This window comes from Stylophora pistillata, chromosome 8 (genome assembly GCF_964205215.1).
Source record: "Stylophora pistillata chromosome 8, jaStyPist1.2, whole genome shotgun sequence".
In the NCBI taxonomy this organism is placed as follows: domain Eukaryota; kingdom Metazoa; phylum Cnidaria; class Anthozoa; order Scleractinia; family Pocilloporidae; genus Stylophora; species Stylophora pistillata.
The window spans coordinates 17,357,404-17,369,541 of NC_142526.1; the positions used below are offsets into that span (position 1 = coordinate 17,357,404).

The 12,138-nt window shown below is 39.0% G+C and overlaps 1 protein-coding gene across 2 annotated transcripts; it reads left to right on the forward strand.

The window, feature by feature from the left end:
- Nucleotides 1-4,511: 4,511 nt before the first annotated feature.
- Nucleotides 4,512-9,931, forward strand: LOC111341184 (galactose-3-O-sulfotransferase 2). Of its 2 annotated transcripts, none has more exons than XM_022948133.2 (6): nucleotides 4,512-4,833; nucleotides 5,374-5,655; nucleotides 6,170-6,440; nucleotides 7,123-7,324; nucleotides 7,685-7,920; nucleotides 8,592-9,931. In XM_022948133.2, exons 1-6 carry the CDS (start codon nucleotides 4,661-4,663, stop codon nucleotides 8,964-8,966), a joined length of 1,539 nt encoding a protein of 512 aa, XP_022803868.2. In that variant the 5' UTR covers nucleotides 4,512-4,660; the 3' UTR covers nucleotides 8,967-9,931. The 2 variants fall into 2 exon arrangements, with proteins under 2 accessions (XP_022803868.2, XP_088587970.1); XM_088731844.1 differs by having other exon boundaries at nucleotides 4,693-4,828.
- Nucleotides 9,932-12,138: the final 2,207 nt, after the last annotated feature.

The window sequence follows — 12,138 nt, forward strand, 5'->3', positions numbered from 1 at the left end:
TCACGTTTTCATGTTCCCTACAAACGGGAAAAATGTCCTCCTCGAGTAGAAAAGCGGGAAATGTCAGGTCACGTGACCCTCTCTGCCGTTCGCGGGAAAAAATACGTGGTGCTTAATCTCTCTATTATCTATTGGCTTCCTACGACAAAAGCGAATCAGTGTGACGCATCTTTATATTCCGAATATAAGTCCTGAGGAACCACACAATTGCGACAAGACCTGCTGAGAGGATAGAACATTGTGCGTTACTATGCGTGGATTATCCCGCCTGCCATAGCTTTCATTTCTATCAGACGCACAAAATATGTGATCTCAATGACAAGACACATACTTTTCATCCTATGGATATGATTCCATGTGTATTTTCAAACTACATGGAGAATATCTTCACACCATACCTGTGCAACCAAGAATCGGAATGTGGCGCGGGGTTACATTGCTTACCATTAGAGAGGATATGTGGTAAGACTGGTAAGTCTCCCTGCAGTTTTTTTTTTTTTTTTTCGTAGTTAGAGAATCCTAGCATAAAGTCATCAGTCAGAAATTTAAACCAGTTACGAAGTCATATAGTATCCTTCTCCCTATTTGGTATGCCCTAAGACGGAGGAGAACGTCATATGTCGGTTTTGATTTTGAACGAGGACTTTAACCTCTGAATTGAACCATGGACATAAACTATAAATCTGGGCTTACCAAAGGAGACATGGAATTCAAATAGAGTGTATGATGTAAAATTTAAGCTTACTCGGAAAGCATAATTTTTGATCGTCTAAAGGGTCTCAGCCCACTAAAGCAGATATCAGTCTAAGGACTTATATTTGGAGGAAGTATATGGAAGTTATACTTCATATCTGTGAACTCACGGTCAAAGTGCAGGTGTATAAGACTACCTGATATTTACTTTATGATAGCTCACCTAGATCTTTTAAGTCAATAGTTCATTCTTGGAGCTGAAAGGGAGAGTGTATGCGAAATGGGAGAAATGATTCGGTAGAATACTTTGACATACACATGTATATGGTATTAAATAGGGGCAACAGACTACTTTGCGAAATGGTGAAAAGTACCGAGTAGCTACAAACGAGCTTGAAGGAGCACTTCTAAAGGTTTTTTTCGATTACATGCACTTCTTCTAGTGTTGCCTTTGAAAACGGGTTTATCATCATTGTCACTTACACGTGTTGTTCACCTGTTATTCAGTTTGTCATCGTCGAACAACTTCTAGAAAGTGCTGTGCCATTCCCTTCCAGTACAAAGGCGTGACATACAACTCCTCAGCAATGTTGATCACGAAACATTGTGGTATTCACTGGATCCAATTTACGCCTCTAGATGGGGTAACTGCCAGCGTTAAGTTATCAATAGTAGGTAAATTAACACAGGGCCACATATATATGCCATAAGTCATTTTTCCGTTCGCAGTTGCCGTTAAACACAATAGTGAGTACAAAATGATAGCTTCTTCGGGAATGAAAACCTTAATGAACGAAAATGAACTACACAGGAAACTATGTTAAGCAAAGATACATACGATTAGCACAGAGTGCACAGCTAATCGAATTCGGGCTAAATTTCACCGGTGCACCTTGCATAACACATTACTATTTGGACTACAGTAAACAAATTTTAAATTTTCTTAAGTTGGAAGGCGTTTAATAAAATTGATTATATTTTCATGTGGTCGGCTTAGAAGGAGCCTAGTGAGCTCAGTGATGGACAATGTGCTCACTGAAGGACAAGAAATTCAACCTCTATATCCCTCTTCTTTCTTCCTCATGGCCTCCCTTCAATGTCATGTATCCATTCAATCTGTAAAGCCTAGACTGCCTAGACCTTTGTCTACAACCCTTGCCCATTTAATTTTCTTATACATCGGTCTATGTGGCAGAACTCCACTGGAGCAGCCAGTAGAGTTCTGCCACATAGGGTGATTTTGTTACTGGTAGTGAATCCTCCAAACGCTCAGTTGAACCAAAATGTCATAGGTAAATGAATGATTATCGTCTATATCACTTAAACAAGAACATGTAAATAAAATGTAAGTAATATATTGCTGTTGGATATGGCAGAGATATAAATAAATTTTGCAAATAGAACATAAATTTCGTGCCTGAAAGGAGCCCTTTGTGAGACTCGCTACCAAATCGAAGAAATAAATTTTTTAGCCGCAACAACAGTGGATACATAAGCACATAACTCTTGTAATCCTGGTTAAGGAATGTGGATTTCTGTGAAGATTTCTTTAGCATGCTATGGATAAGATAATCAAACTGATTTGGATCCCGATACAAGCTTAAAGTAAATTTAAATCGAGTGTTACATCAACTTTGTGCAACAGCTCTTCTTAACTTTGATGTAGCGTCAAGCAACTTATAGCAGGTGTACCCACTTGGATGGGGTGCTAGTTCATCAAAGACGGCCCCGGCATACTTTTACCCATTTTTGATTCCTGGGTGGAGAGGGGCGGCGCAAGTGTGAAATATATTACTCTAGAACACAAAATGATGATCCGGCCGGGACTCAGACCTGCACCTTTCGAGTCCAGTTCGTGAATTATAGAGCCACCATCTTCCTATGTTGATATGATTGCTACTTTGTCATCATTAAAATAAAAATTAAATTTTTTTCCCAAGATTTGACTCCTCTCGCTTGGTTGCAAACTACTATACGGAGTACTAGTGTCAAAAACCTTAAGGGTTACCTTTTTAATATAATTTGATTATTTTAAGTTTAAATAATCAAATTCTTACGCAATTATCCGTGTAAATTTTAAAATCTGTATGTGACTACATTTTATAATCCTATTTTGCGAAGTGCAAAGGCTTATATACCGTTTTAATAACTATTATTATTAAAAACTGGATCATTGGATAATGCAATTCAAGACTTTTTATTGGCTTAGCCATTATGGTATATCAGCCAATATACCATAATCTACAAATATGGTAAGCGTACGCATCAGCTTAAAATCAAAAGGGAGCTAAAAAATCCAGTTTCTTCTTACAAAATAATAATTTCTTGGGGGCGTTTTTAATAAAACAATTATTCCACTCGCGCTTGTTAGATATGAGATGATTATAGCCAACGAGGCGCTACGCGCCTCCGTCGTTGGCTATCTATCATCTCATATCCAACGCGCGCTCGTGGAATAATTGTTAAATATTAGATACAATAAATATATTTACTGCGAGGATCGTGCATCATACGTAACTATTAATATTGTTACAACTATTGCTTTCAGATTTTTTTTTTGAGGGCCATTAGGTTATCAGTTTTATTGCTGCCAAATGTTACCCTCATTAAATAAAGTCTTATTTACTAACTTACTAACTGTAATCAAGCCCACGTGAAATTGTTACAAACAAGCTGCCGCTATGCTCGGCACTTAGAAATTGTAATTTGCTAACTCTCCAAATGGTGATTTTAAAGGGGAAGCTTATTGCTTCCGTTTCTCCCTGCTATTGAAATAATTACATTTTGAGAAATGTTTAAATGTTTAAATGTTTTTCCTTCAAGATATGTATTTCTAAATGTATCCAAACATTTTTTCACGATAGTATACACTTATGAAATAACTGAAGTTGAACACCTTACAAAGAATCATCCATATTGCCGGCGAAGATGAGAATCTTGTTACGCTTAAATCGTTCAAAGAAACCTCAATCTATAGAACCCCAGTAAAATTGACAGGCGAGTTTTGCCAGTCTCTCGACCGTCACGGAGCTTAACTCGTTAAACTTTGCGACTACCCATGTAACTGGTTGAAATGAATCTCTTGAATTTAACGGAAAATTAAAAGCTCATCGACCCACGCAGGTTCTGTTACTTAGTACGTAACTTGATGGTTTCGTTGATTTAATTGGTAGAGTGCTGCGATGTTATCGCCAGAGTTGCGAGTTCGAATTCCTCAAAATACCTGAAATAGGTACGGTGTCACCTAGCATCAAAAAGACTTCGCGGTTGCCAACCATGTTAGAGACGTTCTTTTTCCATTTTCTTTAATTTCAGTTCGAAAGGCTGAGTGAAAATGTTCTTTACCAGGCCTTTGCCTGATACAAACAAACCATTTTTCTTGTGTACGACTCTGAAATACTGGAAAGCCGCTTGTCAACATATAAAATCTTAAAGATACACTTTGAAAAAACAGGATTTGAGTTCCTTGTCCAATGCGGTTTAGAAAGCTAACTGATGAAAGAGTATAACTAACTGATTTCGAAAAACCTCGAAAATTTACCAAACGTAATTAATCTTAAATTAAAAAAAAATTTGTTCGAATTCTTAAAAAATCAAGAAAAGGCGTTCCTACGTTTTGCTTTAAGATTTAAGCTCAGAGTCTGAAAAGCTTTGGACCACGACAATAACTTAAATTTGAGTTAAGGAGAATGCCGTTTCTATAAGTGGATAATATTACCGCAATTTGTTTTCACAAAGCTAAATGGAACGGCTGTGTGTGCAGAGATACCAGTAGTACTTAGAAACCGTTGTGGTTTTTTGGATGAGACACCAGCACAACCTGCTTCTGCGCTATGCTGTTTACTGATGAGCAACCTCGCGTAACATAAACATTTAAGTTAACTAACTGAAAAGATACGCGGCGTTGTTGTGGGGAGAAACTGTTACAAATGTCATGCTTGGGTAGCGAAAACCTAACTTCAAAACGATGAGGAGTCGAAACCCTTGCTTTCTCTGGGTGATTGGAAGCTTATTCATGTGTCTTCCAATACTAATCTATCTGGCGTCGAGAACAAAAGTGATTCATCAAAGCAAAGACAAAGAGGGAGAAAGAGATCACCACGCTTTTGATATCAAATACATTGAATTCTTCTCGGTAAGGTAAGACAAGTATCATGTTATACGGCATGAGCAGAGATAACTAGCAAATTTAAACAAATGATCGGATGGTGTCAAGTAAATTGCTACGGGTCGTTCAGTCACGTCTTTGGCGACTGTCAACCATAATGTGTATCTCTGTTTATCAGCGAAATCAGCCACTGAGTTACAAGGTTTTTTTTTTTTTTTGATTGTGAGTATTCTAGTGTAGGAAAAGGCAATTTAAACGCCTACCACACATTAATAGACAATTGATTTGTCTCCAGTCTTAAAGCCTGAGCACCTTCTATTTTTGAAGAATTGCTCTCATCTGCTCAGAAATAGAGTTAATGTCGCAGATAATTTATTGACAAAAGAGTAACAAACGTAGTAGCCTATTGCCAGAAATGTTTAGTAATACTAAGTTGTCTTCTTGGTCCAATAGTCCGTTAGACAGACACTGAAGCGGAAGCGTGTGACTGAATTCTACAACACGATAATATGACAAGTTGTCACATGACACTGTTTGCTTAGTTTGACCTATTTTCAATGCACTTGACATAGACCTTCACAGCTTGTTTACTTGGACAAGAAAGGCTATCGTTTAGCGCTGGACTCTTCAGATGAATCCAACTACATTGAAGCAAAAAGCGGTGTAATAGACAAAACCAGTGAAAACTTCGACGCTAAAAGTAATAGTTCAAATGACAGCTCACAGGCGAGATTTGTGAGCAATGACAGTTTCATGAATGCTTATGAAGAAAATGAAGCTAAAGGTGACGCCGAGCGAGATGAAAGTATTGACTACAACATGGGATGGGAGGAGGTCCAAGAGGAACCTAAGAGGTAATGATCTAATCCTTAGTCTGATAAAGGTTAATTTAATGTCAGTTATTCAACAATTATGTCTTAGGTCCTCATTGGTCGCCCTACCCCAGATAAGCCGAATTAAAGCTTACAAAATTCATAAGATTAACTAATTTTTTTCACTTAACAAACCCTTGCTAAGAGAATGCATAGTCTGGCTTAACTGTGGATGGCATAGATAAATATAATCCGGCTCTGAGAACTGCATCTGAGCCAAGCGTGAGGAACTACTAAGACGATCCAGATCAAATCAGCCGTTTTCAAATTTTTTCAGTCGGCAAACTACAATTAAATTTTACACAATAAATGCAAGGCCTTAATCTCTTCAGGCAGTGGCCATGTTAGCTTTTGCATAGAGCAATTCCTTGGTACCACCCAGTCTTTGATCATCCATCTGTGAAGAGCACAGCCGTGGGACACGAATTTACGACTGTGTAAGTGTCCTTCATCTTGCACTCGTCCATTAAAAACTTGTTCTCCGTTTATTGTTTAGAATTCCTTGTGCCTCAAAGCGTCCATTCGTGAACTTAGTGCTTTTAAGGACTCATCGAACGGGGAGTGGAACACTTGCAAACATTTTATACAGATATGGCGACTTGAACGGCCTGGATTTTGCTCTTCCTAAACAGAAAAGCTACGATTTTTATTGGCCGCTACACTTTAATCCAAGCTACGTGGATAAAAAGTACCTGAATTCAACAGCCCCAAACTTACTCATAAATGCTAGATACAGCCCTGATACAATACCATCCTTCATGCCAGAGGTACCTGATCATGATACTTGCTTGATACAGACCCAAATAATTATCCATCTTCCTTTGTTAGCCTTCAGGGAGAGGTGGAGAAAGATGAGGCCTTTTACCCCACTTTGTGCTCCATAACAGCGCTGAAGAGAAGACTTCCATACAGTCGTTAATTTTAACAAAACAAGTTGCTCCCTGATCGATTTATTCTCCCATCACTCGCCTATTTTGGTAAAAACGGCTTTCATTAGTTCAGCCAAAGACTGATTTAAATCAGACATATGGGGCCTTTCACTGAAAATATTTTCTTTACCGCACAACAGCTTTAAAAGAACGGCGTATTTCACATTTACGATGCTATCCTTTGTCATTATGTTTCCTTGTTTGTTGTTTAGTCGGTCTACTTGTCTTTCACTTTCTCGTTTATTTTTCTATATCTGCAGAATTTGCTTTTGAGTCAAGTTATTTTCATATTTTGTTTGTCTGTTCGTCTTGCCTTTCACTTTCTTTCAATGTTTATCCACTTTAACACTATTTTGTGATACAATTTGGAAATCCTTCTAAAGCTAACACAATCGAATAAACTATTAAAGCGGCCGTGTGGGTTCAAACTCTGTCGGACTCGGTAAGTAAACTGAGATTAGTCCCACCATCCCAGCAGTCATCAACTCATGGTTTCATTAACTTACACTTATATCTGCAGGACTCGTACTACATCGCAATCATAAGGAAGCCAACGAGTCATTTTGAGTCTGTCTTTTACGGATATCAAATTGACGATTTACTCGGCATGAACAACTATAGCGACCCATTTGATGCATTTTTGACCAAACCCAAGCAGTATCTGTTACAGTATCTTCATCAGGAGCCACGATTTGATATCAACATTAACATGGTAAAGAATGGTAAGTGATAATTCGATACATGATCATAAATATTTATCTGGATGATTTGGCTGCTGGAGTTTTGATGACCTCTACGTTCATTAACCTGAACGTTTTGAAAAGGCAAATAACTGGCGCCAATTTTCTTTAATTCCTGACTGAATTGTCTTTATTTGTCTCGTCAAAGTATTCAGTCACTTGTTGCAAAGTTTACCCGCAGTTTTTCATCATCTTTGCTTCTGCCTGATTTTTTCCCTTCTCTAACGTCATTCATTTATATCGGTGTTGCTAGGAAACAGCTTCAAACTGAATGTGTCGAAATACTTCTGTATCTATAATGTATATAATGAAACCTAACAGTAATGTCCGCACTCTCTTCAGGACAAACGTTCGACCTTGGCCTTCAGCACAAATATTACAACGACCCAGTCATGATAAAAAAGCACATTAGTGACCTGGCCGAGAAAATAAACTTAGTGCTTCTCATGGAGTATTTTGACGAATCTCTCGTTTTACTCAAAAGAGAACTCTGCTGGGATTTAGATGATGTTGTTTATTTCAAACTGAATCAAAGATCTCCTGAATACAAAGAGACAAACATAACGGATCAGCAACAGGTAAGCGGTACTGCCCATTTCTGTGCATTCTTATTAATCCAATTGTTTATCAAAAGTTGTAGGCAGCACTTTTTTGTTAAAAATTTTTACAAAACAAAAAGTAGCAACAGTTTCTTTCCACAAAATAACACAAATAGATTCCATGTTTCCATGAGTCGGCACCGTTCTGATAGCACTTAGGTAGCACGGAAAGCCGCAAAACTCTTGAACAAAGGTTCATCTTTCAAACCGGCAGTCTAAATCCCACAGGTATTAACGAAAGCTTTTCATTCCACTAATTTATTCGTGTTTTTCTCGCTGCCATGTTCCCACCAATAACGTAGCTCCATTTTCTACCTTTAAAAGCACACACAACCCACAATTCCTCTATTCGCTCTGACGAAGGGCTAACGCTCGAAACGTCAGCTTTTATAACCGTAACGATGGCCAATTTACCATTTCAACTTTGTTGATCTATTCAAACAGTTCTGATAGATCACGGAAGAAGTCAAAATGTGGTAGAAGAACACCAGTGCCTCACTCGGCTGTACCTAATGCGCCTCCTTTCCTTGCTCTTTCCACATTTTTACGTCATCTAAGTTCTATTACTCAACCGGCGTGCGGCAACATGGAATCCATTTTGTTATGATACTGACCAGGCACGATTCCTCCGTGCTTTACTTTACTTTCAGATGCGAATTGATGAATGGAATAATGCTGATGTTGCCTTATACGACTTTTTTAACAAGACATTCTGGAATAAAATTTCCGCGCAAGACCAAACCTTTTATCAAGAAGTTGATAAGCTACGTGCCAAAGTGAGGAGCCTGGAGAAGGAATGTATTCACTCACTTGAAACGAACCGTGATACAGGAGAACTAGAAATCAGACTAAATGAGCATACGATTCCGGACATGAGCAGATATTTGTGTGAGAAAATGACTCTGAAAGAGGAGAGTTATATTTCATATCTGAGGAAGAAATATAATCTGAAGTTCAAGGATTACAACGAGCGTTTAAGAAACTGGTTTTATGAAAAGTTGAATAAGACAAGACTTGACTTGTAAATAATGTAATCACTTCGTATCCTAATATTACCACAAATATGTTGTAAATGTAATAGAGCGTTTTTTGTAACATACATGAAGCAAAGCAAATATTTTGTATTTAGAGAAACCAGCCCGACTACAGTATGCATGATAACTATTTTTTATGGTCCTCGACTTTGTCTGGGCTATAAAAATGCAAAAAAGAACTTGGCCAAAATCCAGCCATCTTGACCTCATGCTTGGTTAATAACGTAAATATTATGTCCCCCACCGCCATCTACTTCTCTCCTTCTTTCCCCTCCCTTTCCTAGGACCAGCTTATTTCTCTTCTACTTTGACTTCGCAGTCTGCCATCTTTAATATCTTGTCGTTGTTAGGATACATTTTTCAGGAACAACCTTGGAAACTTGTCAACATTGCTTTCATAACGGCTTTGAACATTGTATTGTTTCTTGACGACAAACCTTGTTTCTGCAAACACGTTTCTCATTATTAAAAAACATTTGCCTCCAAAACTATGTTTCAAAGTCACAATATTTTCAAGAGCACGAGTCGTGCATGCCTCTGAATAGGGCGGAAATGAGTCATGATATTCTTTGGATATGTTTTTTCGCTTCGAATGAGTTTTCACGCCTTCAAAAGCTCGGTTTCTGTTGAATTTATACAATCTTTAAGGGGTTGGATCTCCATCCCCTACATTTCGTCCCTCTTTGTATCGGACAGAAATAAAGACTAAAGATTTCTTCTGAGAAAAGATTGATATTCTTTCTTTTCGAAGTTGTTTACGCTGTTCAGTTTCGAAGATACGTATGCAAATTGTTCTCAATTTAGGAAAGACATAAGTTAAAATTGAAAAAAAAAAGGATCATTATCAATAGCTGGGAACAGACCCTTATATAAAACTACCATGACATTTTATTCAAAACCCCCTTATGTAAATCATCATCGTTACATAGCGACAATATAGAGGTACAAATATAAAACCCCTGGATGTCAAGTACGGTTCTGACCTTCACGATCGACGATCGACGATCGATATCAACATCTGCGCGCACACCCCTACATGTAACATTTTACCATCGCAATAAACTACTGGACACACGTTTAACATGGATGTGACATTTTAAGTTCAATTAATCAATATCAACATCTGGGCACAGAATACGCACTGTATGTAAAGAGTTACGATCAACACAGACCCCTAACCGTAAGATGCTAAGATAAGTAGCAACATCTGCCTACAGCCCATCATGTAAGACACATTGATTAAAACCCATGGATGTAAGAAACAACGAACAATATCAACATCTGGGCACAGCCCCCACGTGTAAGACACACTGATATAAACCCCTGAACGTAAGGAGCAACGATCATTATCAACATCTGGGCACAGTCCCCACGTGTAAGACACACTGATATAAACCCCTGAACGTAAGGACCAACGATCAATATCAACATCTAGGCACAGCCCCTTCGTGTAAGACAAACTGATATAAACCCCTGAACGTAAGGAGCAACGATCAATATCAACATCTGGACACATCACTCCATATAAAACACACTGATATGAACCCCTGAATGTAAGACCCCAGATTGTAAGAACCCCTGATTGTAAGAACCCCTGACTGTAAGACCCCTAATTGTAAGAACCCCTGATTGTAAGACCCCTAATTGTAAGAACCCCTGATTGTAAGAACCCTTGATTGTAAGAAACCATGATTTTAAGAGCCCCTGATTGTAAAAACCCCTGATTGTAAGAACCCCTGATTTTAAGACCCCTGATTGTAAGAACCCCTGACTTTAAGAACCCCTGATTGTAAGAACTCCTGATTTTAAGAACCCCTGATTGTAAGAACCCCCGATTTTAAGACCCCTGATTGTAAGAACCCCTGACTGTAAGACCCCTGATTGTAAGAACCCCTGATTTTAAGAACCCCTGATTGTAAGAACCCCTGATTGTACGAACCCCTGATTGTAAGAACCCCTGATTGTTAGAACCCCTGATTTTAAGACCCCTGATTGTAAGAACCCCTGATTGTAAGAACCCCCGATTGTAAGAACCCCTGACTGTAAGACCCCTCATTGTAATACCCCTGATTGTAAGAACCCTGATTTTAAGAACTCCTGACTGTAAGACCCCTGATTCTAAGAACCCCTGATTCTAAGAACCCCTGACTGTAAGACCCCTGATTGTAAGAACCCCTGATTTTAAGAACCCCTGATTGTAAGAACCTCTGACTGTAAGAGCCCCTGACTGTAAGACCCCTGATTGTAAGAACCCCTGATTGTGAGAACCCCTGATTGTAAGAACCCCTGATTGTGAGAACCCCTGATTGTAAGACCCCTGATTGTAAGAACCCCTGATTGTAAGAACCCCTGATTGTGAGAACCCCTGATTGTAAGACCCCTGATTGTAAGAACCCCTGATTGTAAGAACCCCTCACAGTAAGACCCCTGATTGTAAGAACCCCTGATTCTAAGAACCACTGATTCTAAGAACCCCTGATTGTAAGACCTCTGATTGTCAGAGCCCCTGACTGTAAGACCCCTGATTGTATGAACCCCTGATTCTAAGAGCCCCTGATTGTAAGAGCCCCTGACTGTAAGAACCCCTGATTGTAAGAACCCCTGATTGTAAGAACCCTGATTGTAAGAACCCCTGATTGTAAGACCCCTGACTGTAAGAACCCCTGATTGTAAGAACCCCTGATTATAAGAACCCCTGTCTGTAAGACCCCTGATTGTAAGAACCCCTGATTTTAAGAACCCCTGATTGTAAGAACCCCTGACTGTAAGACCCCTGATTGTAAGAACCCCTGATTGTAAGAACCCCTGATTGTAAGAACCCCTGTTTGTAAGAACCCCTGATAGTAGGAACCCCTGAATGTAAGAACCCCTGATTGTAAGAACCCCTGAATATAAGAACCCCTGATTAAGAACCCCTGATTTTAAGACCCCTCATTGTAAGAACCCCTGACTGTAAGACCCCTGATTTTAAGAACCCCTGATTTTAAGACCCCTCATTTTAAGAACCCCTGATTTTAAGACCCCTGATTGTAAGAACCCCCGACTGTAAGACCCCTGATTGTAAGAACCCCTGACTTTACTGAGACCCCTGATTGTAAGAAACCCTGATTGTAAGAACCCCTGACTGTAAGACCCCTGATTGTAAGACCCCTGATTTTAAGAA

Excerpts from the sequence above, each read along its gene's own strand:
- LOC111341184 (XM_022948133.2), top strand. The coding sequence starts at position 4,661 with ATGAGGAGTCGAAACCCTTGCTTTCTCTGGGTGATTGGAAGCTTATTC. Across the intron at positions 5,656-6,169 it reads GTCCAAGAGGAACCTAAGAG|AATTCCTTGTGCCTCAAAGC; the intron begins GTAATGATCTAA and ends TTTATTGTTTAG. Across the intron at positions 7,921-8,591 it reads ACATAACGGATCAGCAACAG|ATGCGAATTGATGAATGGAA; the intron begins GTAAGCGGTACT and ends CTTTACTTTCAG.